General features: G+C 40.4%; 3 protein-coding genes across 3 annotated transcripts in view; 2 read left to right on the top strand and 1 right to left on the bottom strand.

The window, feature by feature from the left end:
- Window positions 1–2,609, top strand: LOC112158698 (tubulin alpha-1C chain). Its single transcript, XM_024292168.1, has 4 exons — window positions 1–169; window positions 1,038–1,260; window positions 1,336–1,484; window positions 1,572–2,609. The coding sequence occupies exons 1-4, from the start codon at window positions 167–169 to the stop codon at window positions 2,544–2,546; spliced, it is 1,350 nt and encodes a 449-aa protein (XP_024147936.1). The 5' UTR covers window positions 1–166; the 3' UTR covers window positions 2,547–2,609.
- jph2 (junctophilin 2) lies at window positions 2,420–26,266 on the bottom strand. The gene is made up of 6 exons (XM_024292167.2): window positions 25,496–26,266; window positions 21,741–22,554; window positions 8,911–9,029; window positions 5,688–6,586; window positions 3,930–4,030; window positions 2,420–3,865 (listed from the first exon to the last, which is right to left on the bottom strand). The coding sequence occupies exons 1-5, from the start codon at window positions 25,872–25,874 to the stop codon at window positions 3,950–3,952; spliced, it is 2,292 nt and encodes a 763-aa protein (XP_024147935.1). The 5' UTR covers window positions 25,875–26,266; the 3' UTR covers window positions 2,420–3,865; window positions 3,930–3,949.
- Window positions 9,745–26,266, top strand: part of gdap1l1 (ganglioside induced differentiation associated protein 1-like 1) — a 42,557-nt gene continuing 26,035 nt past the window's right edge. Inside the window, exon 1 of the mRNA XM_024292171.2 lies at window positions 9,745–10,012. Coding sequence (XP_024147939.1) covers window positions 9,986–10,012 — 27 coding nt within the window. The 5' untranslated portion in view covers window positions 9,745–9,985. The remainder of the gene's footprint in view (window positions 10,013–26,266) is intronic.

The raw sequence follows: 26,266 nt of genomic DNA, 5'->3' as shown, positions 1-26,266 counted from the left end.
ACATAGAAATCCACAAATAGGAAGAGAGTACATCTTCCAGCGAGTGTCAGACTCTAGCGTCTCCATCAACCGCGCCATTACCTCTTACATCGACCACATAACAGTCGAGTCGTAAGATTCGGTTTCGAGGAAAATTCCTGCAAGCTGATAATTTCAACAAAGCAAAATGGTAAGATAATTGTAATAGATTTCTTTTCTTTTCACGGACTAGGAGGAGATTCTAGTTTCTACCTAGTCGCAATTGACCCAGAAAAAAACCGTTATTTCAAACTAAATAATAAAATAGGATTATTCAGTAAGAAAATTGTGTACTTTTTATGATTTCATATTTTTGCTATAAAAAATAAGCAACGAGAATGTGCACACAGAGACATTCTGGGGCGGTTCTCGTCGAGATGTGATGGGCACGGCGAACAAAAGTAGGATCATCATGTCGTGGTCAGGAGAGCCGCATACTGCGACATTTTACTCCCGCCAATGCAACAAAATATGCCCGGATGTTACTTTAATGCTTTATTTTAGTAGAAAAAAATGTAACTATGAGGATTTAGCGTTCACCATCCACGCTTTACTGGATTTTTTATATATAATGAAAGGAACAATTGATGAAATTCGGTACCAAGTATGGCGGCACTGATTAAAAATGGATGACGGTAACGGACACTGCTGCCTTGTTCTGAAGGCCTTTGGGTTTTTCTGCTATTCAAAACGCATCTACAACTTACTCTAAAATTTAAAAAAGGGTTGAAATACACCTATTCACTTTATCACATTAGCCGAATAGGAAATATTCGAAGACGGAGACAAAACATAGGGCTCGCCTGCGCCAGTGGCTTGTTGCCAGGCAACGGAGTTCCAAGCAGGCCGATAGTGCGCCACTCTCTGGGCAAGTTAACAATTGACTTAAATTTTTTTTAATGATTATTTTTTTAAAACCATGTAATAACGTTTGAAAATGATTAACTAAATGATTTAAATTATAATCAAAAAATATTTGACACAAAAACAAACTCTTGCTTCACTCTGTCTCTCCACAGCGTGAGTGTATTTCAGTGCATGTTGGTCAGGCTGGAGTCCAGATCGGCAACGCCTGCTGGGAACTTTACTGTCTGGAACATGGGATCCAGCCGGACGGCCAGATGCCCAGTGACAAGACCATTGGGGGAGGAGACGATTCCTTCAACACCTTCTTCAGTGAAACTGGAGCTGGAAAGCACGTTCCCAGAGCTGTGTTTGTAGATCTGGAGCCCACTGTCATTGGTGAGCATCACTTCCACATGAACATGTTCTGATAATGATTTAAGGAAACTAAAGTGATTTATCGTGTGTTTTCAGATGAGGTGCGCACTGGAACCTACAGGCAGCTGTTCCACCCTGAGCAGCTGATCACTGGGAAGGAGGATGCTGCTAACAACTACGCCCGTGGACACTACACCATCGGTAAAGAAATCATCGACCTGGTTCTGGACAGGATCCGCAAACTGGTAAGTAAACTCAGAGCATTTGTGAATGTTTTAATTCTAAGTTATCCAATAACATAATCTGGTATTTGTTTCCGTGTGTGTCTCCAGGCGGATCAGTGCACTGGTCTTCAGGGCTTCCTGGTGTTCCACAGCTTTGGTGGAGGCACCGGCTCTGGCTTCACCTCTCTGCTGATGGAGCGTCTGTCTGTGGACTACGGCAAGAAGTCCAAGCTGGAGTTCTCCATCTACCCAGCCCCCCAGGTGTCCACTGCTGTGGTGGAGCCCTACAACTCCATCCTGACCACCCACACCACCCTGGAGCACTCCGACTGTGCCTTCATGGTGGACAATGAAGCCATCTATGATATCTGCCGTAGAAACCTGGACATCGAGCGTCCCACCTACACTAATCTGAACAGGCTTATTAGCCAGATCGTGTCCTCCATCACTGCCTCTCTGCGCTTTGATGGTGCCCTCAATGTGGATCTGACCGAGTTCCAGACCAACTTGGTGCCATATCCCCGTATCCACTTCCCTCTGGCCACCTACGCTCCAGTCATCTCTGCAGAGAAAGCTTATCACGAGCAGCTTACAGTTGCAGAAATTACAAACGCTTGCTTTGAGCCTTCAAACCAATTGGTGAAATGTGATCCCCGCCACGGAAAGTACATGGCTTGCTGCCTTCTGTATCGTGGTGATGTGGTGCCCAAAGATGTGAACGCTGCCATCGCCACCATCAAAACCAAACGCACCATCCAGTTTGTGGACTGGTGTCCCACTGGGTTCAAGGTGGGCATTAACTACCAGCCGCCCACTGTAGTCCCTGGTGGAGACCTGGCAAAGGTCCAGAGGGCGGTGTGCATGCTGAGCAACACCACTGCTATTGCAGAGGCCTGGGCTCGGCTGGACCACAAGTTTGACCTGATGTACGCTAAGCGCGCCTTTGTGCACTGGTATGTGGGTGAAGGGATGGAGGAGGGAGAGTTCTCTGAGGCCAGAGAGGACATGGCAGCTCTGGAGAAGGATTATGAGGAGGTTGGAGCTGATAGTTTGGGAGATGATGAAGAGGGAGAAGAGTATTAAGATTGTAAGTCTGTCATTTTAAATTTGGAAAATAAAGAATGTTTCTGTGGTGATATTGACAAATGTTGCTTCAGTGTTCCTATAATTGACACGCTGTGGTATTTTGGTCTTTACATGAGCCATCATCAGTAAGAAAAATTCTTCACTTTTCAAAGTTGATGTGAAACTTGTAGGATTCACTGAACTCATTTACACCATTCAACTTTGTGGGACTTTAACTTTATTAGTTCCAGCAATGGTGTGTTTACTCAAACTTTAACAGCAAATCTGAACAAACTGCCTCCATTTTGCTCTGACTAGTGTAACTTGATTGCAAAAAAAGACATCATGGGAAATTTTAAATTCTCAAAGCCACCAACAAAACTAATGTAAGACATGGAGTTAAGTAAATCTCAGGTCTTCATCTCACTAAACATTGACTTTAAGAGATTTGGCTGCTGGGTTAAAAAAAATGCATTCAAGTGTACATGCACACAAATGTTTATCTTAATGGGCCCTAAATAAAATGCCCTCGATGGAGAGCTTCAACCACTGAAAGAGCAAATGTGTCTCCAGCTCACATACCAATCATCCACCTCACCTCCTGCTGCCTGATCAGGCGTCCATGATGAACTAAGACCTTCTCTTCCCGCTGATTCATGGCTTTGAACTCCTGTTGCGTGACCACATTAACACACTCGCCCCAAGCAAAAGCAGTGATCCTCCTGCAACTCTCATTCACCTTTTCATTTACCTGCGTCTGTAACAAAAGCGCGTTGTACAAGTTCATGCATGAAAATCTCAGTGAGAACATTTCCCAGCGTTGTGCAGCCCGCCTCGTCTTACAGGATTTCTCTAGTAAAAAAGCAGCTGTCCTGGCACTTTGTCAACATATCTTGAAACCAATCTTTGGCAGTTATTTAACAGAAAAATGGCATACAAAAGTATTTGGAAAAATGGTGAACAGTTTTAGCTGAAAGGCTACAGTTTATGAGAAACAGTTTGTACTGTACAGATGCAATTACAAAATAAAAGACGGCCTGTGTGGGAGAAAAAAACATTGTGAACCAATCCATATGAGAAGATTACAGCTTCAGCTGAAAGCCATTCAGAAAAACGATGCATGAAAAAACAGTGCCAGCTCCATCAGCTCTGACAAAAACAACCAGAAGCACAGAGGAGCTCTGAGTTCTTTAATGTCCATCGGCGTCTTTCATCTCTGGGAAGGAGGAGCTCCACAAAGATTCACCTGCAGCAGCCTGCAGAAGGCACCTGTTAACCATCGACGGCGTCTCTCGTCTCCATAAGAGGAGGAGCGACAGCATCTCTGTCCAGCAGACCTGCAGCAGATCCACATTTAAGGCTCAGTGTTTGTGAGAAAAAGATGATTTGAGTGTTTATTACCTGACAGGAGGGAAAATGTCTCATGATAAAATGTGAACGAAGAGAATCGCCAGGCCGATGTTGAGCAGGATTACCATGCAGACCATAATAGTGTTTGGCCCCTTAAAACAAGCAGAAACATGAGTTGGTTAGACTGTCAATATAAAACTTCCTCTGAACAATTAAAAACATCAGAGGAAAATAATCGTAATTTCTTAATCTTTAGCCAAGAAAACTGCAACAAAGCAACAATATTTTAGACCAAATAGAGCAAAACTTTACATTTTATTAAAAAAAAACTTAAAAAACAGTGAATCTTGTTTGATTTCTGGACAAAATGTGACCAGCCTTCACACATTTAATATCAGGCTAGGACTGCTGCTAGCTTCAACGGAACCAGAAGATTTCAGTTTCTCATCATCAGACGATAACTTCATAACAGAGAGCAATTAAATCATCTTGGATTGTAAGACTTAAAAAAAAAAATCAAAATTTCTTCAGCAAACATAAAAGATCTTGTAGCATTTTAGAAATAATTCACATTAATTGAAAATTCAATGATTAACTTTATTTCCACTGCTTTTTCTGTTGACAGAAAGCAGAAATATAAAGTATTTATTTTTTAAACTGAGATAAGATTTTAAAAATATAAAGATCTATTTGTTATAAAACCTTAACTATGAAAAATGTAAAAAGAATCCATCAAGTATCAGTAGAAACTATTGTTGTAATAAACAAAATGTGAATATGAAATTCAAAAAGGTTCCAGGAAGGACTTTAAAAACAAAGCTTCATTTTAAAAACTATTTTAAAGAGTCAATTTTTGAGGAAGATTTTCGGCCTTTCCATGTGCTCTATTTCCCTTTGTCCAGCAGGTGGCAGTGTTGCACCTTTATGCTGGTTTGCAAACCATAAACCCCATGAGAAAAAGACAAAAGAAGAATTAAAATCTAATTTTGACAGTCAAAAATAATGATATTTACACAAGTCTTTACATTTTGTGACATTTTTGTAGTTAGTTTATATTTATTGCAGATTTAGATAGAAAATAACAATAATTTAAGACATGTAATAACAGTTAAAATATTTGAAGAGACTTTTACAAAGTCAAAAATTGTAAATGCAACATAGTTTCGTTACAAAAGGAAATAATAAATCACCAGAAATATTTGTAGTTAGATTGAAGCCTTAAAATGAAATATTTTCAGTGGTAAAGCTGAATTTTATTGGCTACAAAAAGGTTTTCCTTGTTATATTGAGGTATTATGGCTCACTTACATAATAATTTCTGTTAAATAAAAATGCAAATAAAAAACTGTGAGTCAGGATATGAACCATTACAATGTTTAGATACATCTGTGCCACAAACACCTCAGCTGGATTACTGATTAAACTCTACAGTTTTGGGGAGAGGTGGACTTTAGCAGGTTATATGACATTTTTTATGTTTTTTAATGCTTAAGTTTTGGATTCTTTTTTTCGATTCTTCAAGTTTGGAGTTTGGAGGAAAAAAGTTTTACCATCTCAAAGGTTAAAACATGTTTTTTATGATTCTGTTTTATTATTTTCTGACTTTGATGACCTAATTTCTAAATCATATAAAGTAAAGAACTTCAAAATATCAACTTATTGTCAATTTTTACAACAATTCTTGCACATTTTAATTACAAGCTCCTTTTACATTTTTAGGCTGCAGTGGAGAACCTCCATAAACACGAAATCCTTACTATCAAAAATGAGTGCTTGACTGTCAACAAATGGACATTTTGAAAGTCTCACCTCCATATCTGACGCCTCTGCCACTCCCTCCAAACTTGAATTTGACACCACCGGCTTTAGGGTTGATTTAGCAGCAATGACTTTGGCCTCCACCTGCTTTGTAATTGTTTTAGGTTCCACATTCAGAGGCGGTTTCGGGGTTGGAGCTGGGCTAGGTTGTCGTTTTGGCAGCGGCCTGGTCTCCGCCTTGCTGGAGGGCCGACTTCCTTCCCTAGATGGGGCTTTTTTCTCTAAGGTGGATGGAGGACGTTCCTGGACTGACGGGGCTCTTTCGGGCTTTGGCTCTGGGGCTTTAGGCTCAGGGGTGGCGGCTTTGGACGGCTTACTGGGCTGCGGCGGCGGTGCCTCCTCTTCTTCTACTTCTACTTCGTCTGGCAGACTGAGGCTGTTGGCGATGGGGGCAGCAGGGGCAGGGGGGAGGTCTGGAGCTTTCGCTTCAGAGTCAAATTTCTGCAGCGGCTTAATCTCCAGCTCAGAGCCCTGCTCGTTCTTGTTGCTGTGACGACTGGGGGAACGGGAGGGGCCGCGGCTACTGGGGGCCCCCTCTCCTTCAGGTGCAGCCAGTGCAGGTGGAGGAGCTGCGGTCGCAGGGGTGGTGGGGCGGCTGGCGGGTGCGCTGTTGGGTTTTATGCTCCCCTGCTTCACAGATTTGTCTTCAGTGATGCTTCTTGGACTGAGGAGTTTGGGGTCCTCCTTGCTGGTGATGGCCAGGCTGGGGGACGGGGTGCGGGCCGGCGAGGAGCCCGGCATGAGCCGGTCCAGTTCGTTCAGTAGAGGGCTTTCAGGGGGTGTAGGAAGGGGCTCCTCTTCAGCTAGAAGGGGCTCGTGCATGACCGGGTCAGCATTTTCTGTGTCCTCAATGGCGTCCTGCAGCACTCTCTTCTTTAGATATTCAGGACCTATAAAAACAATATAGTTTTATCAATAAATCATCTTTTTTGTGCAGAATAAGAGTCCAAGCTTCTTCGTTTTCTTAAATAACAGTCATGAACCTTCTCCAGGATAAAATCACCAGGGGTCTGCAACTTTCAACAGTTAAAAAAATATTTTAGACTATTTCTTACTGACAACATCCCAGTAGGAAAAATAATGCTAAAATACTGATTTTTGCAAGCATAAAAAAACCCCAGAAAAATGAAGAGAAAATAGCCTTTTTTAGAAATGAAACAGTTTCAAAACCATTTCAAAATAAAAGACATCCTGTACCTCATCTCAATGCAGGGAATGTAGTCGGTGGTGAAATGTCAGTAGTGATGAAATAAACACACACAAAACCACCATTTCTGGTGAATCTCAACTTGAAAATCAGAAATCAAAATACAAAGATTGAATAAATCAAAGCTAATAAAGTGTCCCTTATTTATTTATTTTTTTTCAGATTATAATTAAAATCCTTAAATTTTTTCCCCCAAAATAAAAAATCCACCTTAAATTTTGGTGAGTGAATTCTGGTTTTCTGTGGCAGACAGCCCTAAAAAATGTGTCAACATGTTTCAGTTTTAGTAACTATGAGGCCAAACTTCTTATTGTGTTGTTGGAGCATTATGGGTAATGTAGTCAGGACCCTGGTGGAGTGATTTAGACCGAGCCTCAACTATCTGTGGAGGAGTTGGAAAAGTTGGACTTTTCTGATTTTTTATTTTTTTGCTTAAAAAACCTTGATCGAAACACATGTTACTTTTTTCCAACTTAAAAATATTGTATTTCTTTAACCAGAAAGAGGAGGGGTTAAAGAGCCACATGTGGCTCCGGAGCCGCAGGCTGCAGACACCTGAGCTAAGCATTCCCATAGCTTTAATGAAGTTTTTGGAAACCTTAAAGTTACAAATACAGCATTTAAATCTAATAAATAACAACTTTTTTTTTAAGAGACTCATGACATGAGGAGGAAAAGCTCAAAGTTTTCTACTAGATAAAGTTAAAACAACTATAAAGAAACAAAAATGATGGTCCAAATCACACCCATTTTCTTGACCGCTTCTTCCCTTTCGGGGTCGCGGGGGTGCCGGAGCCTATCCCAGCTTCTGATGGGCGAAGGTCTCCAGTCTGTCTCAGGGCCTCAATAACACACACATTCACACCTAGGGGCAATTTAGAGTCACCAATTAACCTATGATGCATGTTTTTGGATGGTGGGAGGAAGCCGGAGTCCCCGGTGAAAACCCACGCATGTACGGGGAGAACATGCAAACTCCACACTGAAAGGTCCCAGCCGGGAGTCGAACCGGGGCCTTCTCGCTGTGAGGCAAGAGCGCTAACCACTGCACCACCGTGCAGCCCCCAACAAATCCCAAAATGCAAAATGTATTAGAGATCACGACAATTTAAAAAAAAGCCAAAAAAATAACATAACATTTTAAAAATAAAAACAAAATAAAAAGAAAATGTTTTGGAAAATAAAAGCAATTTCCAGAAATCAAAATGAAATGTAAAAAAGTTAAAAGAATTAAGAACCCCCAAAAGGTAGGTACTATGGGACATCACTGATTGGATGATGACATTTTTTCAACTTTTAACTGGAAGTTAAAATCTAAATATTTTTCAATCTTCTGGCCACGCCCACTGCAAAAGTTCAGTGATTGCCTCTTTTCTACAGTCCAGGTTAACATCATTCTGCTTTACCTCTTCCTCAAAAATTAAACTCTTCATCCAGTCAGTGGCGTCCATAATATCTACTTTTTGTGGTTGTTTATTTTGATTCATTTTTTAGCATTTCATTTTGATTTCTGGAAATTATTTTTGCTTTCGGAAATGTTTTCTTCACTTTGTGGTTTCTGGACATTTATTTAGGTTTCTCAAATGTAATGTTAGTTTTTTTTCTTTTGTTTGTTTTCCTTTCTTAATTATGATATTTAAATGTTTTTGCGTTGAATGATTTGCACTTCAGGACCACCGTAGATAACAGTAAATTATTCCACTCAGTTGTAGATAACAAACAAAAATAAACAAAAGTGAACAGAAGTGGTCCCAGACTAGAGCCTTGAGAAACACCATAACCTTATAAAAAAGTAAAAAAAAATAAATGTAAGTGTTAATAAAGTGGAATTTACTGGATAAATATATGAAATGTATGAATTTTCTGTATAATAGTAGGCCTTTTTGTAACATTATATGTTCAGTTTCTGTACTGACTTTACTCTGTTCACAATCACAATACAACTTAACAAGTCATTTTTTACATTATTTTGAGTTTAATTCGACAGAGAAACGGATGTCCACTGACCTGGCTGGTAGAAGGAAGGAGAAAGCTCTTTGGCCACCAGTCTGGCGATGCTGGACTCCCCGTTGGCGGCGTGAGCGGCCTGTTCAGCCCCATCTGACTTGGCTTTTGCATGAGTTGTCCTGCAGTCGAGAGAAGCAACACGACTCTTTGAAAACACCAATCAGACGAGCCTCGTGCTGTGAGAGATCTATTATTGTGTCAACGTCTACAGGAGATTGTTGTCTGTCTGCAAAAAGCCAGAAACTCTAAACCTGCTAAGAATCCGTGTTAAAAGGCCAGAATATGTTACATACCCACAATTATTCTATTATCAACAAAAAAAGATTAGAATGTTCCAGTCTAAATTCTACTTTAGAACATGGATCAGTTAGAGAATTATTATATTTAAACTTTTTGTTTCTGCTGTCAACTTGGATACTAATACATTTTATATTTTAAATTAGGACTGAACTTCTCTTTGTCTGGGTTGTCACCCAGAACCTCCCCCAGGAGCAATCGAGCTCCTGGGGTCACTCGAGCTCTCGAACCCCTTCACCACGTTAAGGTGGCGGTTTGGTCCTGTATGACCAGAGCAGGAGCTTGGTTCATGTAACCAGCAGTTAGCTGGACCTGTTCATGGTACATGTTGGGTTCTTTAAAGTGTGACAAGTCCCACTGGACAGAGAACCCGGGAAAGATCCAGGACACGCTGGAGAGGCTGAGGCCCAATTCAAATTCTGTCAGGACTCACTCAGCCATGTCCTCCTCCGACCACCAGAGGGACCCCTCTCCTGAGTACTAAACATCTTCAGCACCTTCCTCACTACAACTCCCATCAGCCACCGCTTCAGTCGTCTCCATGCACGGCTGATCACCATCATCCTCATCAGAACCACCAGCATTTACAAAGAGATCCTAACATCAGAGCCTCTTCGTCACACTACCCCTCCATTTGAAGAGGTATTTGTAGTGAGAGTGGTGTCTGAAATATTTATTTTAGAGTCTCACCCTCCAAGTGGAAGGATACAAAGCCCTCCATTGTGAGGGTTCCGGAGTTGTGTTGTGCCGTGGAGGAGAAACGTTTTTCTTCACGTGGATGAAGCCCAAAAGTTTACATTTAAATGTAAGTTATGACTTTTTTTAAATTATAAAACCAATGCTGTCATGTATATTTGAGTGCTAGAAGCTCCTCACTAAAGCTAGCTGACCGGCGACTATTGATGATGTCATTGAGCTGAAGTGACGTCCAAATTCTGAGACTCTATTTGTCCAAAACTCTCTGTTTGGAGGGGTAAATGCAGGAGAAGGGAAGTCTCTCAGTTGGCCAGGGAACACCTCGGGGTTCCCCCAGAGGAACTGGAGAAAGTAGGGAGAGAGAAATCTGGGCATCTTTACTTAGAATACTTCCCCCACAATACTGTCCTGGGCGAGTGGAAGAAGATGGATGGATTCATGGATGAAAGATTCAATTGACTTATTTCTTTAGCAACAAAAAGTAATTTCTCACAATCATTTTTGTTTGCTCTAACTTGCTTAAGTTGTCAAATGGTTCATTTCATGTACAACTTTCTACATGAAAATATCATTGGGGGGAAAATTAAGGCTTAAACTAAAATTTTTACTATATAAAATATAAAATACTTTCATGCAAATGAAGTACAAAGTCTGGAAAATCCTTGATGAATGTAAAACCTTGAAACAATCAGTTTAGTGACTTTACTCTAAGCCCATTCACAGTCTACCTAACAGCTCATCAGCTAAATCCTGATGTTTGCTGTACACAAACTACAGGAAAATGACTCGCTGAGAAAAGTTCTTGGCATGTAGAGAACTTTGGCTCAAAATAGCTGCTTCCAGTTTGAGTGGAGAAGATGCTTCCCGGAGGAACGTTAGTTGTTGCAGCTGTCGCAAACGACATCGCCGCTCACAATATCAACTCACGGGTGATGTTTCAGGTAACGAACTACACCGCTCAGCCAACAGCTTGCCAAGAAAAATAAAGATTTTCAATAGAATGGTTAGCTTTATTTTAACATAAAGACACTAAAAGGCTGCCTCTTTGTATTTATGCTCATTCACAGCTTTGCTCCATCTGCACAAACTTTACATTTCCCATCTTTTGTTTACAGTCTTGATTCATACTAAGCTGCAAAATACTGAACTGAATATGGAAGATAAAAAACATTTCTTAAGCAATCACTAGAGTTCAGTATTTTTCAGAACTGTTCTTTCATAAATAATCAGTATTTTGGTTATGAAATGTCTTAAGGTGGGGATAAAAGAAACATTTTTGTCATCCAAACCGATCAAATGAGAATATTTAGCTTCTGACTGAAAACTACATTGAATAAGTGAAATAAACCAGCAATTATTGAACTATTGCATTTTAAAGACTATTGTCATTTATTGAATCATCTGGGACAGTAAATAATGAGAACAAATAGTTTCCTTATACATTTACTTCATGGAAACTAAATCATTTAGATGCAATATTTAAATAATTTGTGTGTATATTTCCCCTAATGGATCATAGAAGTAAATATAATTCTTAATATTTTTTATTGGTGTAGTTTTTAGAAGGTTCAAACATTTGTTGTGCATTTTTTATGATCTTCAAAAAGATTTTTAAATGTTTCCTAGGCTGTCTTCTAGCTATAAAAAGAGTATTCTTGGAATGACACAAACGGCCTCACACGACTTTTTAGTTCATGTTATGAGCTGGCAGACACTCGGCTTAAGTTTAAGGCTGAGGAGATGAATCATTTTAGAGCTGAACGTTCACATAGATGTTTCATCTTGAACAATCTAATAACTTATAGAACTGTAATGTCTACCAACACTGACTCTGACATATTAGTCTGTTGTTAGTAATGTGACAACCAGCCTGCAAATAACATTTCTAACCTCAGTGGGTGTTTCACTAGAGGGTTTTTGGGTTTCTGTGTTCCTGCAGGAGAACTTAATGATGCAGACACTTTGGTGTGTGAGCGTTTTCAACACTCCAGCAGCTGGTGGGGCGACAGCAGCCCATGAGCAGCTGTGCTGCACATGCCCAACACTAGGGGGCCTTTCAGCTGCTCTGATGCGGAGCAACGTGAATAAATAGGATCGAGCAGAGAGGATGTTTTTGTGGGAAGCAAAAATAGAGAGAGATGATTGTTTAAAACAGTTTCCATATAGAAACTGCACTTAGGAATGGTAAAAATCTGATGTGAGATGGCACTTTGGGTTTACTCCACCCACCTAAAAAATCAATCTGCCAATCATTTAATAATGTACATGGTTAAGATCAAACAAAAATAAACCAATTAAAAATGAAAAACATGTATAAACAGAGAATAGGCATCCAAACAATTCTGAAATACGGCTGTAAATACGTTAATTTTCTTTTTTTAAGGTAAAAATAAATATAAAGTGCTCATGTTTTCCACTCGGCCTCCAGTGGTAATAAGAGGAACTGCAGCCTTTGGTGTTTGTGACAGGTTTGGCAGACTCTCATCCTCAGAAACTGATCTCATCAACCAGCTGCTGTGCTTTTAAACAACTGGACTTACAAAAAGAAAAACTGTTCAGTTCATTCTGTGATCACATGTGTCTGGGTCTTCCATTTATACTCTAGAGCACCATGTAAGCGTCTTAAAGTCCCACTCCGCTCATCCTTTGATCTGTTTTCAAAGCGTTCCCTGTGGTCTCTTAATTATGAAACCTCTGTCGTTTTCTAGGACATAGTTTCTGTAGAGCGGCAGGAATAAAAGAAATTTCCTGAAATTTTCCTGCATCTTACCCACGTCTGGGTAAGATGCAGTTTGGTTCCCTGCCAGTCAAACCGCTGTTAAGTTTCTTTAAAAATGATCACATGTGACACCGCAATTACCAAAATGTTGCTGTCAAAGAAACAAATAACAATAAAAGCTTTAATTATAATAATAATAAGCACACAACACCTCTGGACAGCAGTAATGGACTCCCAGTGCAGTATACAGGGTACTTCACCCTAACTTACCCTCATGTCTTTTTAAAGTGTTCGCTATGATCTTTCACTCGCAGATAAAAGAACATTTTTGCTCTACGAGTTCACCGAGCGGTCGACTATCTTACATTTTTGTGTGGACCTCCTGTGTTCCCCTACAGGTTTGCACATTTTTCACCACCAATAAGGGCAGTTGTGACGAAGATACAACCAACAAGATTAGTGCTAAAACGGCGCATTGGAGCGCAGCACCAATCTGCAGAAGCAAACATCCAGTCAATCAGTGAGGGTATAAAGAGACGGGGAATGCATTGTGTCAATGGAAAACCCTCAGAACTATATAAAGACAAGAATGTGTGTGTATGCGTGCATGAGGGAGCCTCTATAAAAAGAGGGCTACATTTCAATTAAATCACCTTGCCAAAATACATGAAGTGCTAATTCAAAACCTGCTTAGAGATCTTATCACGGTCAGTGCTTTTACTTATGCTAACCCTTTCCTCACTAAATGATGACCGTCTGAAGCTGACGTTTCTACGGGTTCTTCGCTGACCAGCGAAAAAATGCTTGTATCAGCAGTACAGTATGTAATCCAAGCCTCACAACTAAAGCAAGGTGTGACACAAGTATATGCCAACCCTTTATACCCAAGAACTTGCTTATGAGCTGTGTCATATTTTTATCCACACAACCATTTGACACCACTGCTGATGCAAGACGAACCAGCGCTCTAACTGTCGCTGTCAAGCAGACGAGCTAAAGCTGTCAGGACCCAAGCAGGCCGCGGAGCGAGAGCCTGCAGAAGGTGTGTTAAAGAAGCGACTCGCTGCAAGGCATGGCAGGAGTCTGTGTGTCTAGGCGGGGGAGATGGGGGGATAATCAGCTGTTGCATTCCACTCTGATTGTGATACAGCAAGAAAGAGCCGGTCCATATTTAGTCAGGGCTCCTCTGTGACCACACGGCCCCTGTTTGCATCATTTACACCCTGTCCTGCCACACGGCTCCGCCTCCAGGCCACCACGGAACAATGTCCGCAGAGCGCCGAATGCCAGCAAACACCTCGACCAGCCGGGCTTGAGGAGCTGAAGCACCGGGCTGGTTCTGCGGGTATTTTTAACCCTCTTCTTGACTGCCAGAGGATCACAGCATGAGGAAGCGGCTGCCAGGAACAGATGTGTCATGTCTCTTCTTCTTATATAACAAAGGTTTCAGTTTAAGGTTAGGGAGCACAGGAGTGTGGCTGCTAAAGTCTGAGTGGCAAAGAAACCTCTTATCTTCATCTGCTCACTTTTTATGAGGTGATGTGCCGTGCTGGGCTAAAGCGGAGGCTAAGGAGGATGCATCTTCTCACGCTCCTGAATTAGGAAAAACTTAAGCAAGAGTAATTAGCATGATAACACTTAAGCACATTACAAATACTTTGTAGATTTGAGCTAAATCATCCATTTAAATTAAAAAAATAAAAATCTCAGAAAATGCAGGTCGTCTTAGTAACCAATCCTCCATCTTCACTTTGTTTTTCTGCAGGACCTGAACTGAGGTCAATTGAGGTCTAAGGTTTACAAAGGAGACCTAATTAATGCAAAATTTAATGTGTTTGTTTTGATTAAATGCTTTAGTGTTAGAGCTGGGTTAAAAATATTTATAGAATATGTAAATTATCTTTGCACAGAAAATCCCTGTTGATTCATCAAATACCTCTTTCATATATTTCTTAAAAGTCCCACTCCACTCACATTTTGATTTTATGTCTATACCATTTTAAGCCAAGAAAAAGAATAAAAAAATATTGTCACTTTCTGGGACATAGTTCCTGCAGAGCGGCAGGAATTCAGTGGAAATTTTTCTGATTTGTGGGTGAGACTGTTGACTGTATACAGAGAACTGGACTGTGTAACCCCTCCTCCCTTACACTCCAAACAGGAAGTACCTGCTGGCTCCAAAAAGGTCAAAATCCCTAAAACTTGTATAGAGAAAAAAACAGTTATTGTCCTTCTTGAAACCTCTCATACCTTTTTTTTCAGCATGTTTTGATAATTCATTTTTTTCCCCCATTATTTATTTTTTTATATCACAAGTTATTCATGTTACAAACGGACTAATCAGATGCCTCAATAGAAGCATGTGGTGCCTGCTGGCCCCAACCTCCATTCTTTGAAATGTTTGACAGATTCTCCTGGGTCTGATTTCTGGGCATGGACTTTCAACACTCCAGTCGTTGCCATAGAAACATTCAGAGCAAGTTGGAGGAATCACTGCTTACTGTCGTCAGGCTCCAGTATCATGGAAGAATGGTGACTGAACTGACTCCATTTCGCTGGAGCCAGAAGTAAGGCATTTCCAATCGCTCAGTCCAGTTCTCTTATACAGTCAATGACGGGGAGCAAGCCAGTCCTCAGTTCCCATCATCCCTTTGTTTACACTCCTTTTGGCTAACAGCCCCTCACAACACAACCAAACATTAGCGGTGGCAAGTTTTCCTTTTCTTGAAAAAGAAATGATTCATTATTTAATGCTTATTTTTACTTCTATAAAATATTATCTTTAGCTCTGTTTATAAATGTCTAAACATACAGTGAGGCAAATACGCATTTGAACACACTGTGATTTAGCAAAATTTCCCATCTAAAAATCATAAAGGGTTTTGAAATTTTCCCTGTGGGAGACATAATCTAAAATAAAAATATTGTTTGATGTTTTTAAACAATTTATTTATATGCTTTTGCTCCAAATTAGTATTTGCAGACCTGAGTAAATCAATGTTGATATTTGGTACAGTAGCCTTTGTTTGCAATTTCACAGATCAAACCTTTCCTTTAGTTTTTCATAAAGTTTCAGACTCTGCAGGATGGATTTTGGCCCACTCTTCCTCACAGCTCTTCTCTAGATCAGACGACTTCTGGGCTTTCGCTGAGAAACACAGAGTTAGAGCTTCTTTCAAAGATTTTCTTTTGGATTTAGGTCTGGAGACTGACTAGACCGCTCCAGAACCTTGATATGCTCCTTACAGTTATTCTCCTAGTTATTCTGGCAACACATTCTCACTCCCAAGTCGTCACATCGACGTTCGGTTAAGGACCCCTCCGTGGCACTTTGGGACATTTTGGGTGTCCCTAACTCGACATTTATCGATGTACTGGCTGTTCTCATTAAATCACGGGTCCCCAACCTCCAGTACCAGATCCTGGTTCTATTACCGTAACCTGACACCGGACCAGATGCTGACGTGGTACCAGGTGCAAACAGTGTGCAATACTGGACGTGATCCAGTACCGGGCTAAGGTTAGCGTACCAGTACAGGGTTAGGGTACCAGTACTCGACGTGGATACCAACATAGTGCCGCTGAGGGGTCTTTAACCAAACGTCAATATGTGACGACTTGGGGATGAGAATGTGTTGATTCTTCCTGTGACCTTATGGTCATCGTCATGTTGGAAGACCCTCCCACGACCACAGGAAGGAGGGTGGTCCCCAAAATCTCACAATACATGGCCCCGGTCATCCTCTCCTTAACACACTGCAGTCGTCCTGTCCATGGGCAGAAAAACACCCCATAGCATGATGCTACCACCTCCATGCATCATAGTAGGGATGGTGTTCTTGGGATGGAACTCATCAGTCTTCTTTTTCACCCAAACAGTGGAAATCGGACCAAAAAGTTCTATTTTAGTTTCATCTGACCACATGACTTTCTCCCATGATTCCTCTGGATCATCCAAATGGTCAAACTTAAGCCTGTACACGTGCCGGTTTAATCAGGGTAATGACTTGTCTAAGTGTATTACCAACAGTAACCATGGAAACGGTGGTCCCAGCTCTTGTTAGGTCATTGACCAGTTTTATAATACTTATTTGCGAAAAATCCTGCAATGTGATTTCCAGATTTTTTTTTTATTTTAGATGATGTCTGTCACAGTGGACATGCACCTAAACTGACATCGTCAGACCCCTTCATGATTTCTAAGTGCACTTACATTATATATTACGTTTTCATTACGTGTTGTAACACCCTAAATGTGCATAGTAGTGTTATAATTATTGTTCTTGTGTTCAGCCCAAAACATTTTACATCAAACAGAAATTCATTGGAGCTTCAAAGTCTCAGAAAACGATAAAACAAAGATCTTTTTCTTCATCCTGTCTACTCCTCTGACTATAACTCAAGGACACGGTGCTGTAAATGTCAGCGGAATGGGAGGGGTCATTCTTAGCGCTGCTTGTTGAACTTATATGGAATTAAACACAATCACAAAATCCTGACTGTAGGTGAGCTCACAGCAGGGACAGGAGGAATAACTTTTATTCACTGCTTATCTGAGAAGTACAATATTTAGAGTTGAGTCTGCGTGAACGCGGTCTGCGGAGCATCAGCGTAAAGTCTCAGTGCTGTAAACACGGAGCTGACTTCACACAGGAACACCAGCACCTTGTACGGTCACAGACAAACCTCCAGCAGATGATGATACGTCTCAGGAGTTCATTTCGGGTTTTATTTTTGCTTCATGTTCCTCGTGGGCTTAAATAAATTTAAGTCAGGAACAAAAAGTAGATACAAATGCTGCAAAACCTATTTTCTACTTGTGGTGAAGCGCTTTTATGGAGATTTTTATTTATTTTGACTTAGAGCTGAATCCCCTGTTAGGCTTCACAGATCCTAACAGTTTAACTTTATTTTACTATTGATCATAAATCTCTGCGGTTCCTGTTTTTCTCCAGTCGTGCTGATGCAGCTAAAGGGCATAAATTGAACTTTACTACATGTTTTTACGCTTAAAAACACACTTTTTAGCTTGGGTTTTAACACATAGTAAAGCGACTTTTTTTTTTTTTTTTACTGCATTGTAAGTTATTCTATTTGATCAATTACGTAACGTTGGTGTCTCATTTGACAATATAACAAGGCAACTTTTAAACTAGTGATCCTTAAATAAACTTGGTACAGTAATCTGTTAATGTGAGTTTGCAATTTTTGCTGTTGCCTTTGACTAAAACTAAAATGCGTGTTCTCTTTTTCTTCAAAGCAGAAATGATTCACCTCTATTTATGATGAGGAGGATTGGTCGTTACTCACTCTAAAAGCATCTAAAAGTGTTTTTTTACCGTTTTAAAACAGCATAAAAAGCAACAAGAAAAGTCTTTTTTTAAAGCAGTTTTGTCTGATATCAATAATCCTCAGATTTTACCAGATAATCCAACAATTTATATCAAATGAGGCCTTTTTGTCATATTTTTTGTGGTGTCATCCTGCCGATACTTTACCAAAAATAAACTATATAATACCGCCCCTCATCTATATATAAAATACTCTGTGGTGCATCTGTAACAAATACTTCTACTTCTTTTGGTATTTTTATAAAAGTAGCTAAAAAATACTGCAAGTAATATATGATCCACTATAATTCTGTGATATTTTAAGGTAAGGAATTACTTTTGAATATCAGTAACAAGTTGTCACTAATGTATCACGGATGGGAGTAACACTGTTGGACATAATTTATTCTACATAAAGTCCTAATTCTCTTATTTAAAAGCTGCCTTTAGAAGTGATATATTATAATATAGACCTATTCCAAAGAATATTGTGTTTTTAACATGTATATCATGATGAGGACACATAGAAGGAAAATTGAGCTTAAAATTGTATTTCTGAGTATTTAATTTCTTATTCAAACTGTTGTGACCACTGAGAACGCTTTGAAAATAGATCAAAAGATGATCGGAGTGGGACTTTAAATCAAGAACACAACCGAGATTAACCTCCCTCCTCTTTACCGAGTGAACGTGCACATCAGCGTTCTACATTTCCACACCAGGTAGAGAAAAGCTGTTGAGACGCCAGGAACCAAGTAAACAGTAGACCGCTGTAAACCGATACGTCACATTGCTCTGATCCTGAGAGCTTCTATGCAGATTTCTGAGGTGAGCTGACACGTGACAAATAAAAATAAAAGGGTTTTACTGTTTATGTGATTCCAACTTAGTGGAGGTTTTAAAATAAAGATATGAAACTGAAGCAGCTTTTGGCTTTTCACATGTAGGGAATAACAGGAATTATCTGGTCATTTTAGATCAAAAAAGCAGATAAATTCAGGTTAATCTGAACAAACGTGTAGCTTTTAGAGTTTTGAACAGACGGCTGTCTAAAAATAAATTTAAAATAAAGAAAAGAGGGATGAATTCTGTTGTAGACGGTTTGGAGTTTATTAGAAGTACAAACTAGAAGTGGAAAATATTAAAAACGTGTCATTCTTATAAGGAATGGCTTAATTCTGACCTGCGTCTTAGATTGAGCAGAATTTAATAACATTTCTGAACCTGATCAAAAAGTGCCAGAGGAGCCTTTTTCTGTCTTGAAAGAAACAATTCAGCATTTTGAGACGATTAGATTTTTAGAGAGCTGAAAAAGATTCAATAAGAGAAAAATTACAACATGACTGGAAAATATGTCAGATAGGAAACGACTCTTTCACAGTAGAAGTGAACAGTTAGAGGTTTATGGTTTGAAGAGGAAGATAAATTCTGTCAAATAACGCTGAAAATTTTAAAAACAAAATTTGTAACTAGTGTTTCTAATTGGACAGCTAAACTATGAAGTTAGATTTGTATTGTCCGTTTGCAAAAATAAGTTTTGGATTTGTAGGAAGAGATTTGTGTGTCTGTAGAAGATTTTATGTCTGCAAAAAAAAGTTTTTTATCTTTTAATAAGAAATGTATGCCTGTAAAATTGTTTTGTAACTGTAGAAAAAAGGCTTATTGTGTGCGTTAAATGTCAGAAAATATCTCTAACTGCAAATACTAATCTTTATTACAGATGAACATTATTTTCGTAATATATCTAACTTCATACTAAACTGTCCAGGGTGTATCCCATCTTTCAAAGTAGCTGGGATAGGCTCCAGCAACCCTGTGACCCCGAAAGGGAGTCAGCGGGTTTAGAAAATGGATTTTTTATTTAGTTTTTCTACACTATACACCAATTTATTTAGATAAAAACTCCAAATTATACTTCAGTGTTCTCCTTTTCAACACAATTAGAATGAATCAGTTAAAACGTTAAAAACAGTGGTGAAAAAATGAAAACCCCTCTTCATTTTTTTTCTTCTAAACCTAATCTACTGTCCTCTTCTGTGTGGGTCTGCTGCACTGGATCGGCCCCTCCACTCCAACTCTCTTGACATTTGCTCGACGGCATTAGCAAACAGCTAATGATCCGTTTCTAATATTAGATGAACTCTGTTCCCCGTCACCCGCCGCTAAAGTCTCTTTCTGCACCGCTTGGTCTTTGACGGGAGTTTGAGGGTTTCTTCTGAAACCAGTTTCAACGTGATGGAGAAGTTTCTTTAAAATAAAAAAAAAGGTTCTAAAAGTACATGTGCATTTATTTAAGAAAAATGACAAAAAAGTGGGATTTTTTTTCTAAACAGTAATATTATAAGTTTAGACCAAAGACCAAACAAATTTAAAAAAAATTAGATTATTTGATCTAATTAAAATGAACTAAATGAACTTATGTAGAAAAACAGACGAGCAAGGATTGACAGCAAGGGATAAACTGGGTTAAGAAAATGGATGGATGGTGGAAAGTGGTACTTTTAACCATCCAGTTTTAAGTTTGGCTAACCCTAAAACCTTTTAGATCTTTTAGATCTTAGCTTCAAACTTTTTCAGGTTTAATGTCAGTCAGCATTTTCACAGAGCGGTCTGTACAAAGCTGAATAGGCATCTGATTTTACTTTTTAAGCCTCCAGTTTCCCTACAGATTTCATGTAAGAACCATTAAAATGTGAAATATATTTTATCTTAGCCCACAACTGTTAAAGCGGAAGAAAAATAAATCAGACACCAACTTCAGCCTCGTTTGACTTTTAAGGCACGATGGACAAACACATTACAAAATGTGGTATTTTCTAAATATAATAATCCACTGTCTGAAGAAGTTATTAGCAGCCTCCTTGTAACATTAGACAGATGGTTGATGAATATTTTGCTAGAAATATGTTGCAGTAAATCCATATTTGGAGTAAAGACAGCTGGTTTTTGTCTGATAAATGCAGATTTATTTTATTTTGAAGTTCTTCTGTTTCCTCATTGACTCTTTTCTGCAAAAAGAAACGGTTTGGTTTTTTGTTAACTTAGGCGTTTTAGTTTAAGAAAGCAGCAGATGGATTTTCAACACTTTACCGAGGAACTCGACACGCGTCAAGGAGAGTGAGTCGGATGTGGTGGGAAAAATCCAGTAGTAGTTCCTTCAGAATCAGCTTAGAAATTAAACAGAAATAATGCAGGTTGAGGTTGTTTTCTCTGTGGTCTGGTACCATCTGATACCATCAGTACCGGTCTGTCCCCCCGGGGTTTGAGCCACATGACACTAATGCGTCATTTCCTGAGCGGTCCGGACCAGACTGGTCCTCCTGGCCGGTTTAGAACGGTCCGGGCGATTCAAGCGAGCGTTTCCGTTGTGTTGGACCATCAAGGCGCATGTTGGGTGTAGACTGATGATGTAGCTGTGTGTCAAAATGGTGAGACTACAGCAAAAGGTAATGACAACAATGGAGGTTGAGCGTCGGCTCCTTTTTTCATATTTGGGGTCTGATATTTTGTATATGCACAGAATTTAATTATATTTGCAAGAAGATTCCGGGAGGCGAAGAAGAATACAACCTGATCGGACGCTTTCTGTTGGTTCTGCCAATCAATGGATTTCATCTTGTGACGACAACTGATTTATTCAATTTTTTTATGGACCTGCAATCAACAGATGACCAAAAATGGTACGAGTCGGTCCTGCTTAATGGGTCCATTTTATAAAGGAAACCCTCAAAGTACCGGTCCGGGCCACTCAGTTGAAACATTCAGAGCGAGCACCTCCGAGTTCTTACCTGGAAGCGGCGATCTCCGCCTTCTGCTTGGCGATTGCTGCAGCCCTCTGCGCTCCTTCCACCGCCCGCTCCACCTTCTGCTTGATTTTGTTTCCTTTCAGCTGGATCATCCTCTTCTTCATAGCCTTCACCAGCATGTTGTTCATGTACTTGCCTTCCTCCTTTCCTCCCTCAGCAAACGTGGTGCAGCCATAGCCGTGCCGTTGGTTGTTGAGCCACTCGCCCTCGTACTTCAGGCCGCTGGATCTCTCGCTTATTCCGTATCCCGAGCGCTTGTCGTTCTTCCACTCTCCCATGTAGACCTCTGTGGTCGTGGCGTCAATGTCAGACTCCACTGGGGGGAAATCCTCAACTCCGGCCAGGCTCTCGTCCCCACTGATGGTGGAATTTGTGTCGCTGGCGTTGGAACTGAGAGCTGAATCTGGCCTCAGGAAGCTGGTCTTGCTCTTCTGGCTGGACAGCGACGTGCTGGAGTCGGACTTCTTCAGCTTCCCCAGGAGGGAGCTCCGGCGGAACAGCCCTTTCTTCTTTGGCTTCACGGCCTCCGGGTCGACCTGGAGAGTCAGGGCGAAGCCTCCGCGGGACGGTCCCAGCTGGGTGGGCGTGGCAACGGGTGTTTCCTCACCTGCGGCGTTGGTGGTGGTGATGAGCGGGATGTCCTGCTGCAGGACAGTGCCGTTGCTGTGCTCGCTGCGGAGGGACGTCAAGGAGGTGCGAAGAGGCGAACGGACAACCGCCGCCATGCCGTACGGGACGCTCTGACGGACGCCGTAACCGTGCCGCATCCCACCAGTGAACTGACCCTGGAAAGTACCTGGAAACATTGGAGAAAAGGGTGTGAATCTCACTGCACCACAAAATTAAAAAATGCATTGAAAAAAATCCAGATATGTCCATTTTATGTTTTAGGAACGTTTATGTTGTTCACCTTTATCTTTTTTTGATCTATGTTCAAAGTGTTCCCAGTGGTCTTTTACTCATGATTATGTCCTTTTGAAGAAAATCAAACAGGCCGAACAGGATAAAGATTACTGAACAATAAAACTACATTTTTGAAATTTTAACATAATTATGAAGTAGATATATAGCATTACCTGAGATAATGCTAGTGTGAATGTTGTAAGCTGAATTTGGTCGCTGAAGATGCTAGTTCTGATAGCGGAAGATAGTGAAATTGATGGCTAAAAACATTGAAGCTGATAGCTGAAAATGCTGAAGCTGTTAGCCAGCGAATATATTAGCTAAATGCCAAATTAGCTGATTAGATGATGCTGCAGTGCATCCTTTTATGCAGTCCAGCTGTGACTTTCATTTATCACTGCTGCACCTCATTTAGATCTAAAAAAAATGATTTTATTTATGAATAAGATATTTGTTCATTTATAGCATCCCCAACAAGACATTGTTGGAACAACACTCTGGATAAATGGACATACGTGGATCACAATGACAGCTCGGCTTCAGCACGTGAGGTCGAGAGGCCTCCGGGTCTGTGTGCTATTATTACGAGCTGACATGTGGCAGCATAACAGTCTACCCCCAAACGGGGCTTTTAGTGGGTGATGACTCAGGGAAAACAGATCTGAGAGTAAAAGTCAGTCTGAATAAACAATTTGAAAATTAAAGAAATGAAAATTGAATGAATAAATAGATAAACTGACCATCTCTAAAACAAAAGGTCAAAATGTGCACATCATGATGCACATATTATTTTCTTTAAAAACATTTTAGCACAAGAACCTTTCAGCAGTACAGGAATGACACCAAATGTCATACATGAAAGTGTCTATTTTGGTGCACTTTTGCTTTTATCTGTTAAAAAATATAATATTTTTCTCATTTACGTGTTGTTTGCAAAACGTCCAGATATATTTTATTTATTATCGGTTATTATTAGTTAGGGACATTGGGCTGTCTGATGAACAACAAACAGGCAAATATTTGGGCAGCTCAGTGCTGCTGCTGTGGAAACCTGGACACTCCAACAAGATGAAACCACCTCCTGATGTGGTTTCCATGCAGATATCAGCCACCAAAACTAAAAGAATGAAGTAGAAACAGAATATCAAATAAAAAAACTCATCCTTTAAAAAATCAGGACTAAAAGCTGTTGTAGTTCCCTTTTATTAATAATTGATTTGTTATAGATCTGCAGAGTGCCCAGAGAATCACCAAATGGTTTGTATTTGGTTCGTTTTAAGCTTTGTGGTGGTCACCATCTCAACAGGAAATGATATCACCAAACCTCAACTACAAGAGGAAGTGAGGGAGCAACACCTGGGTTGTGTCCAAATTCCCTCTCTACTCACTACTTAGAGTTATTGGATTTTTTTGTGTTTATTTTTGTGGAACCAATGACTGTATAGAGAACTGGACTGAGCGAGTGTGACGTCATCCATAGCAAATGACTTATATCCGGTTCCAACTAAATGAGGTCAATTCACTTGTAATTTTTCTGCATTACGGATGCCGCCATGTTGGAGCCAGATGTTGTCAGTAAGCAGTCGTTGGTCAGAGTCGGTCTAAGTCAACATTTCTTTAGCAACCGCTCTCCAATCAGAAGTGAGCTTGGAAGGCCACACCCCTTCCACTGACAGCAGGCTCGGGAGGATCTGTCAATTTTTAAGTCATACATGTTTTGTCATCATTTTATGACTTTATTCTCATATATTTATACATTTATTTTCTTTCATGGTGGGCCTGATACACCATCATAAGAAAAGGAGAGAGGGGAGAGGTGGAGGAGCAGAAAGTTTACACATTTGTTTAGAAAATATATTAATAATCTACCATACATTTTGAATATATTTACATTGATCTGATCCAGTTCACATACTGTAACATGTATCAGTGAAATATTTACATTGTTAATATCAGACAGTGTTACATGGATTCTCAAAAGGAGAAACTGACAAAAGTGCTCAGATCATTAACATTGTAAACATTGTTCTGCCTCTCCTGGAGGGCGTTTCAGTTTGGCCACTAGGTAGCGATTGCACTATAGCAGAACACCTTATTCCAGAATAAGAAGAAAGTATGAGCAAAAAACAATGTTTTAGACCACAAATGGTTACTTAAAAATATATTTCCTTAAAAGAGAAAATTCCATTAAACGTTAGAATCAAGCTAGTGAACTTTAGCATTATGTGCTAGATCGATCTATATTTTTATGAATCGATAATCGATTTACTTAAATGGATTCAAATCGATTAATCAATTTCATCAACCCAGCCCTAGTTTTTAGTATTTTAGTAAAACCTGACTAAATAATGAATGTAAACACTGCAGAGGACCCCATGTTAGTGTTCACCCGGGACCCCCGACTGCTAGTCCGCCACTGGCCACGCCACTATTTCATTTTGATTTTGATCTTAAAAAGTAAAACATTAAAATAAAAGTTTTTCCACCATGCAGCATAAACCTCAACAGTGAAATGAACCAGACTTGCTAGTGTGCAAGCCCCCTAGTGGTTTCTTGGTGAACTGATGGCTCCAGCTAGTTTAGTTTTTAATTTGATTCAAATGGAAAATCAAATTTAAACTGAAAAACTATAATTTATATTTTTAACTGCATTTCATCAACATCAAATAATCTATACTAAAGGTCAAATTTGTAGAATTTCAAAACATTGATGTTTTCTTAATGTTACACACAAATAAACACAAAAAATAACATATTTGAACACATTTTGATATAAACATTTAATTAAAAAAATGTGTTTTAAGGATAAAGTTTTCAGAGAAATCCATCCTCACCTCCATCCGCGTAGGTCTCTGTTCCATATCCATCCTGCAGCCCGTTATTCCACGTCCCCTCGTACTTCGCGCCGCTGCCCACGCTCACGCGCGTGCCATACCTCCCTTTGAAGCCGTGCGTCCATTCCCCTCTGTAAATCCAGTGCCCTTTGGTCTCCACTCCCAGCCCGTGGCGCTTCCCCTGCGACCAGTAGCCCTCGTAGGTGTTCCCGCTGGGCCACGTGTAGACCCCCACCACCTCGAAGCCGTAGTTCCAGGAGCCGGAGTACTCCCCCTGGCCCTTGGGCCCCGTGCAGATGCCGTGGCCGTGCGCCTTGCCCCCCTCCCATCCTCCGCAGTACGCACCGCCGTCATCAAACTCGAAGCGACCCCCGCTCATGACGCGCCGCGGCCCCGACTCCAGCAGACAGGAGAGCTGGTTCTTTGGAAGGTATAGTTGTTACCTTAGTGCAGATGGACGTGTGAGGGGCTCCTTCAGGGGACATCCAACTTCAAATGTCTGTCAGCCTTTCCAGAATCCTCCAGAGTCCTCCTCACCAGCAGGTCCTTCTGAGAAAACTTCCTTAAATCGTAGATTGAACCATCGAAGCGTTTCTGTATTTTTGTCTCGTCAAGCCACAGATCTTACATGGCTTTTCAGGTGGCCGCAGAGAAAAGCCCCCTGTCCCCCTCTCCCTGCACCCTCCTGACAGACGCTGCTGTTGGAAATACTTCAGCAGACCTAAAAGGCGACCGATGCGCACACACACCCTTCCAAAAATACGACCCAAT

Source organism: Oryzias melastigma, linkage group LG7 (genome assembly GCF_002922805.2).
Source record: "Oryzias melastigma strain HK-1 linkage group LG7, ASM292280v2, whole genome shotgun sequence".
Lineage (NCBI taxonomy): Eukaryota > Metazoa > Chordata > Actinopteri > Beloniformes > Adrianichthyidae > Oryzias > Oryzias melastigma.
This window is presented reverse-complemented; position numbering and strand designations above follow the sequence as displayed.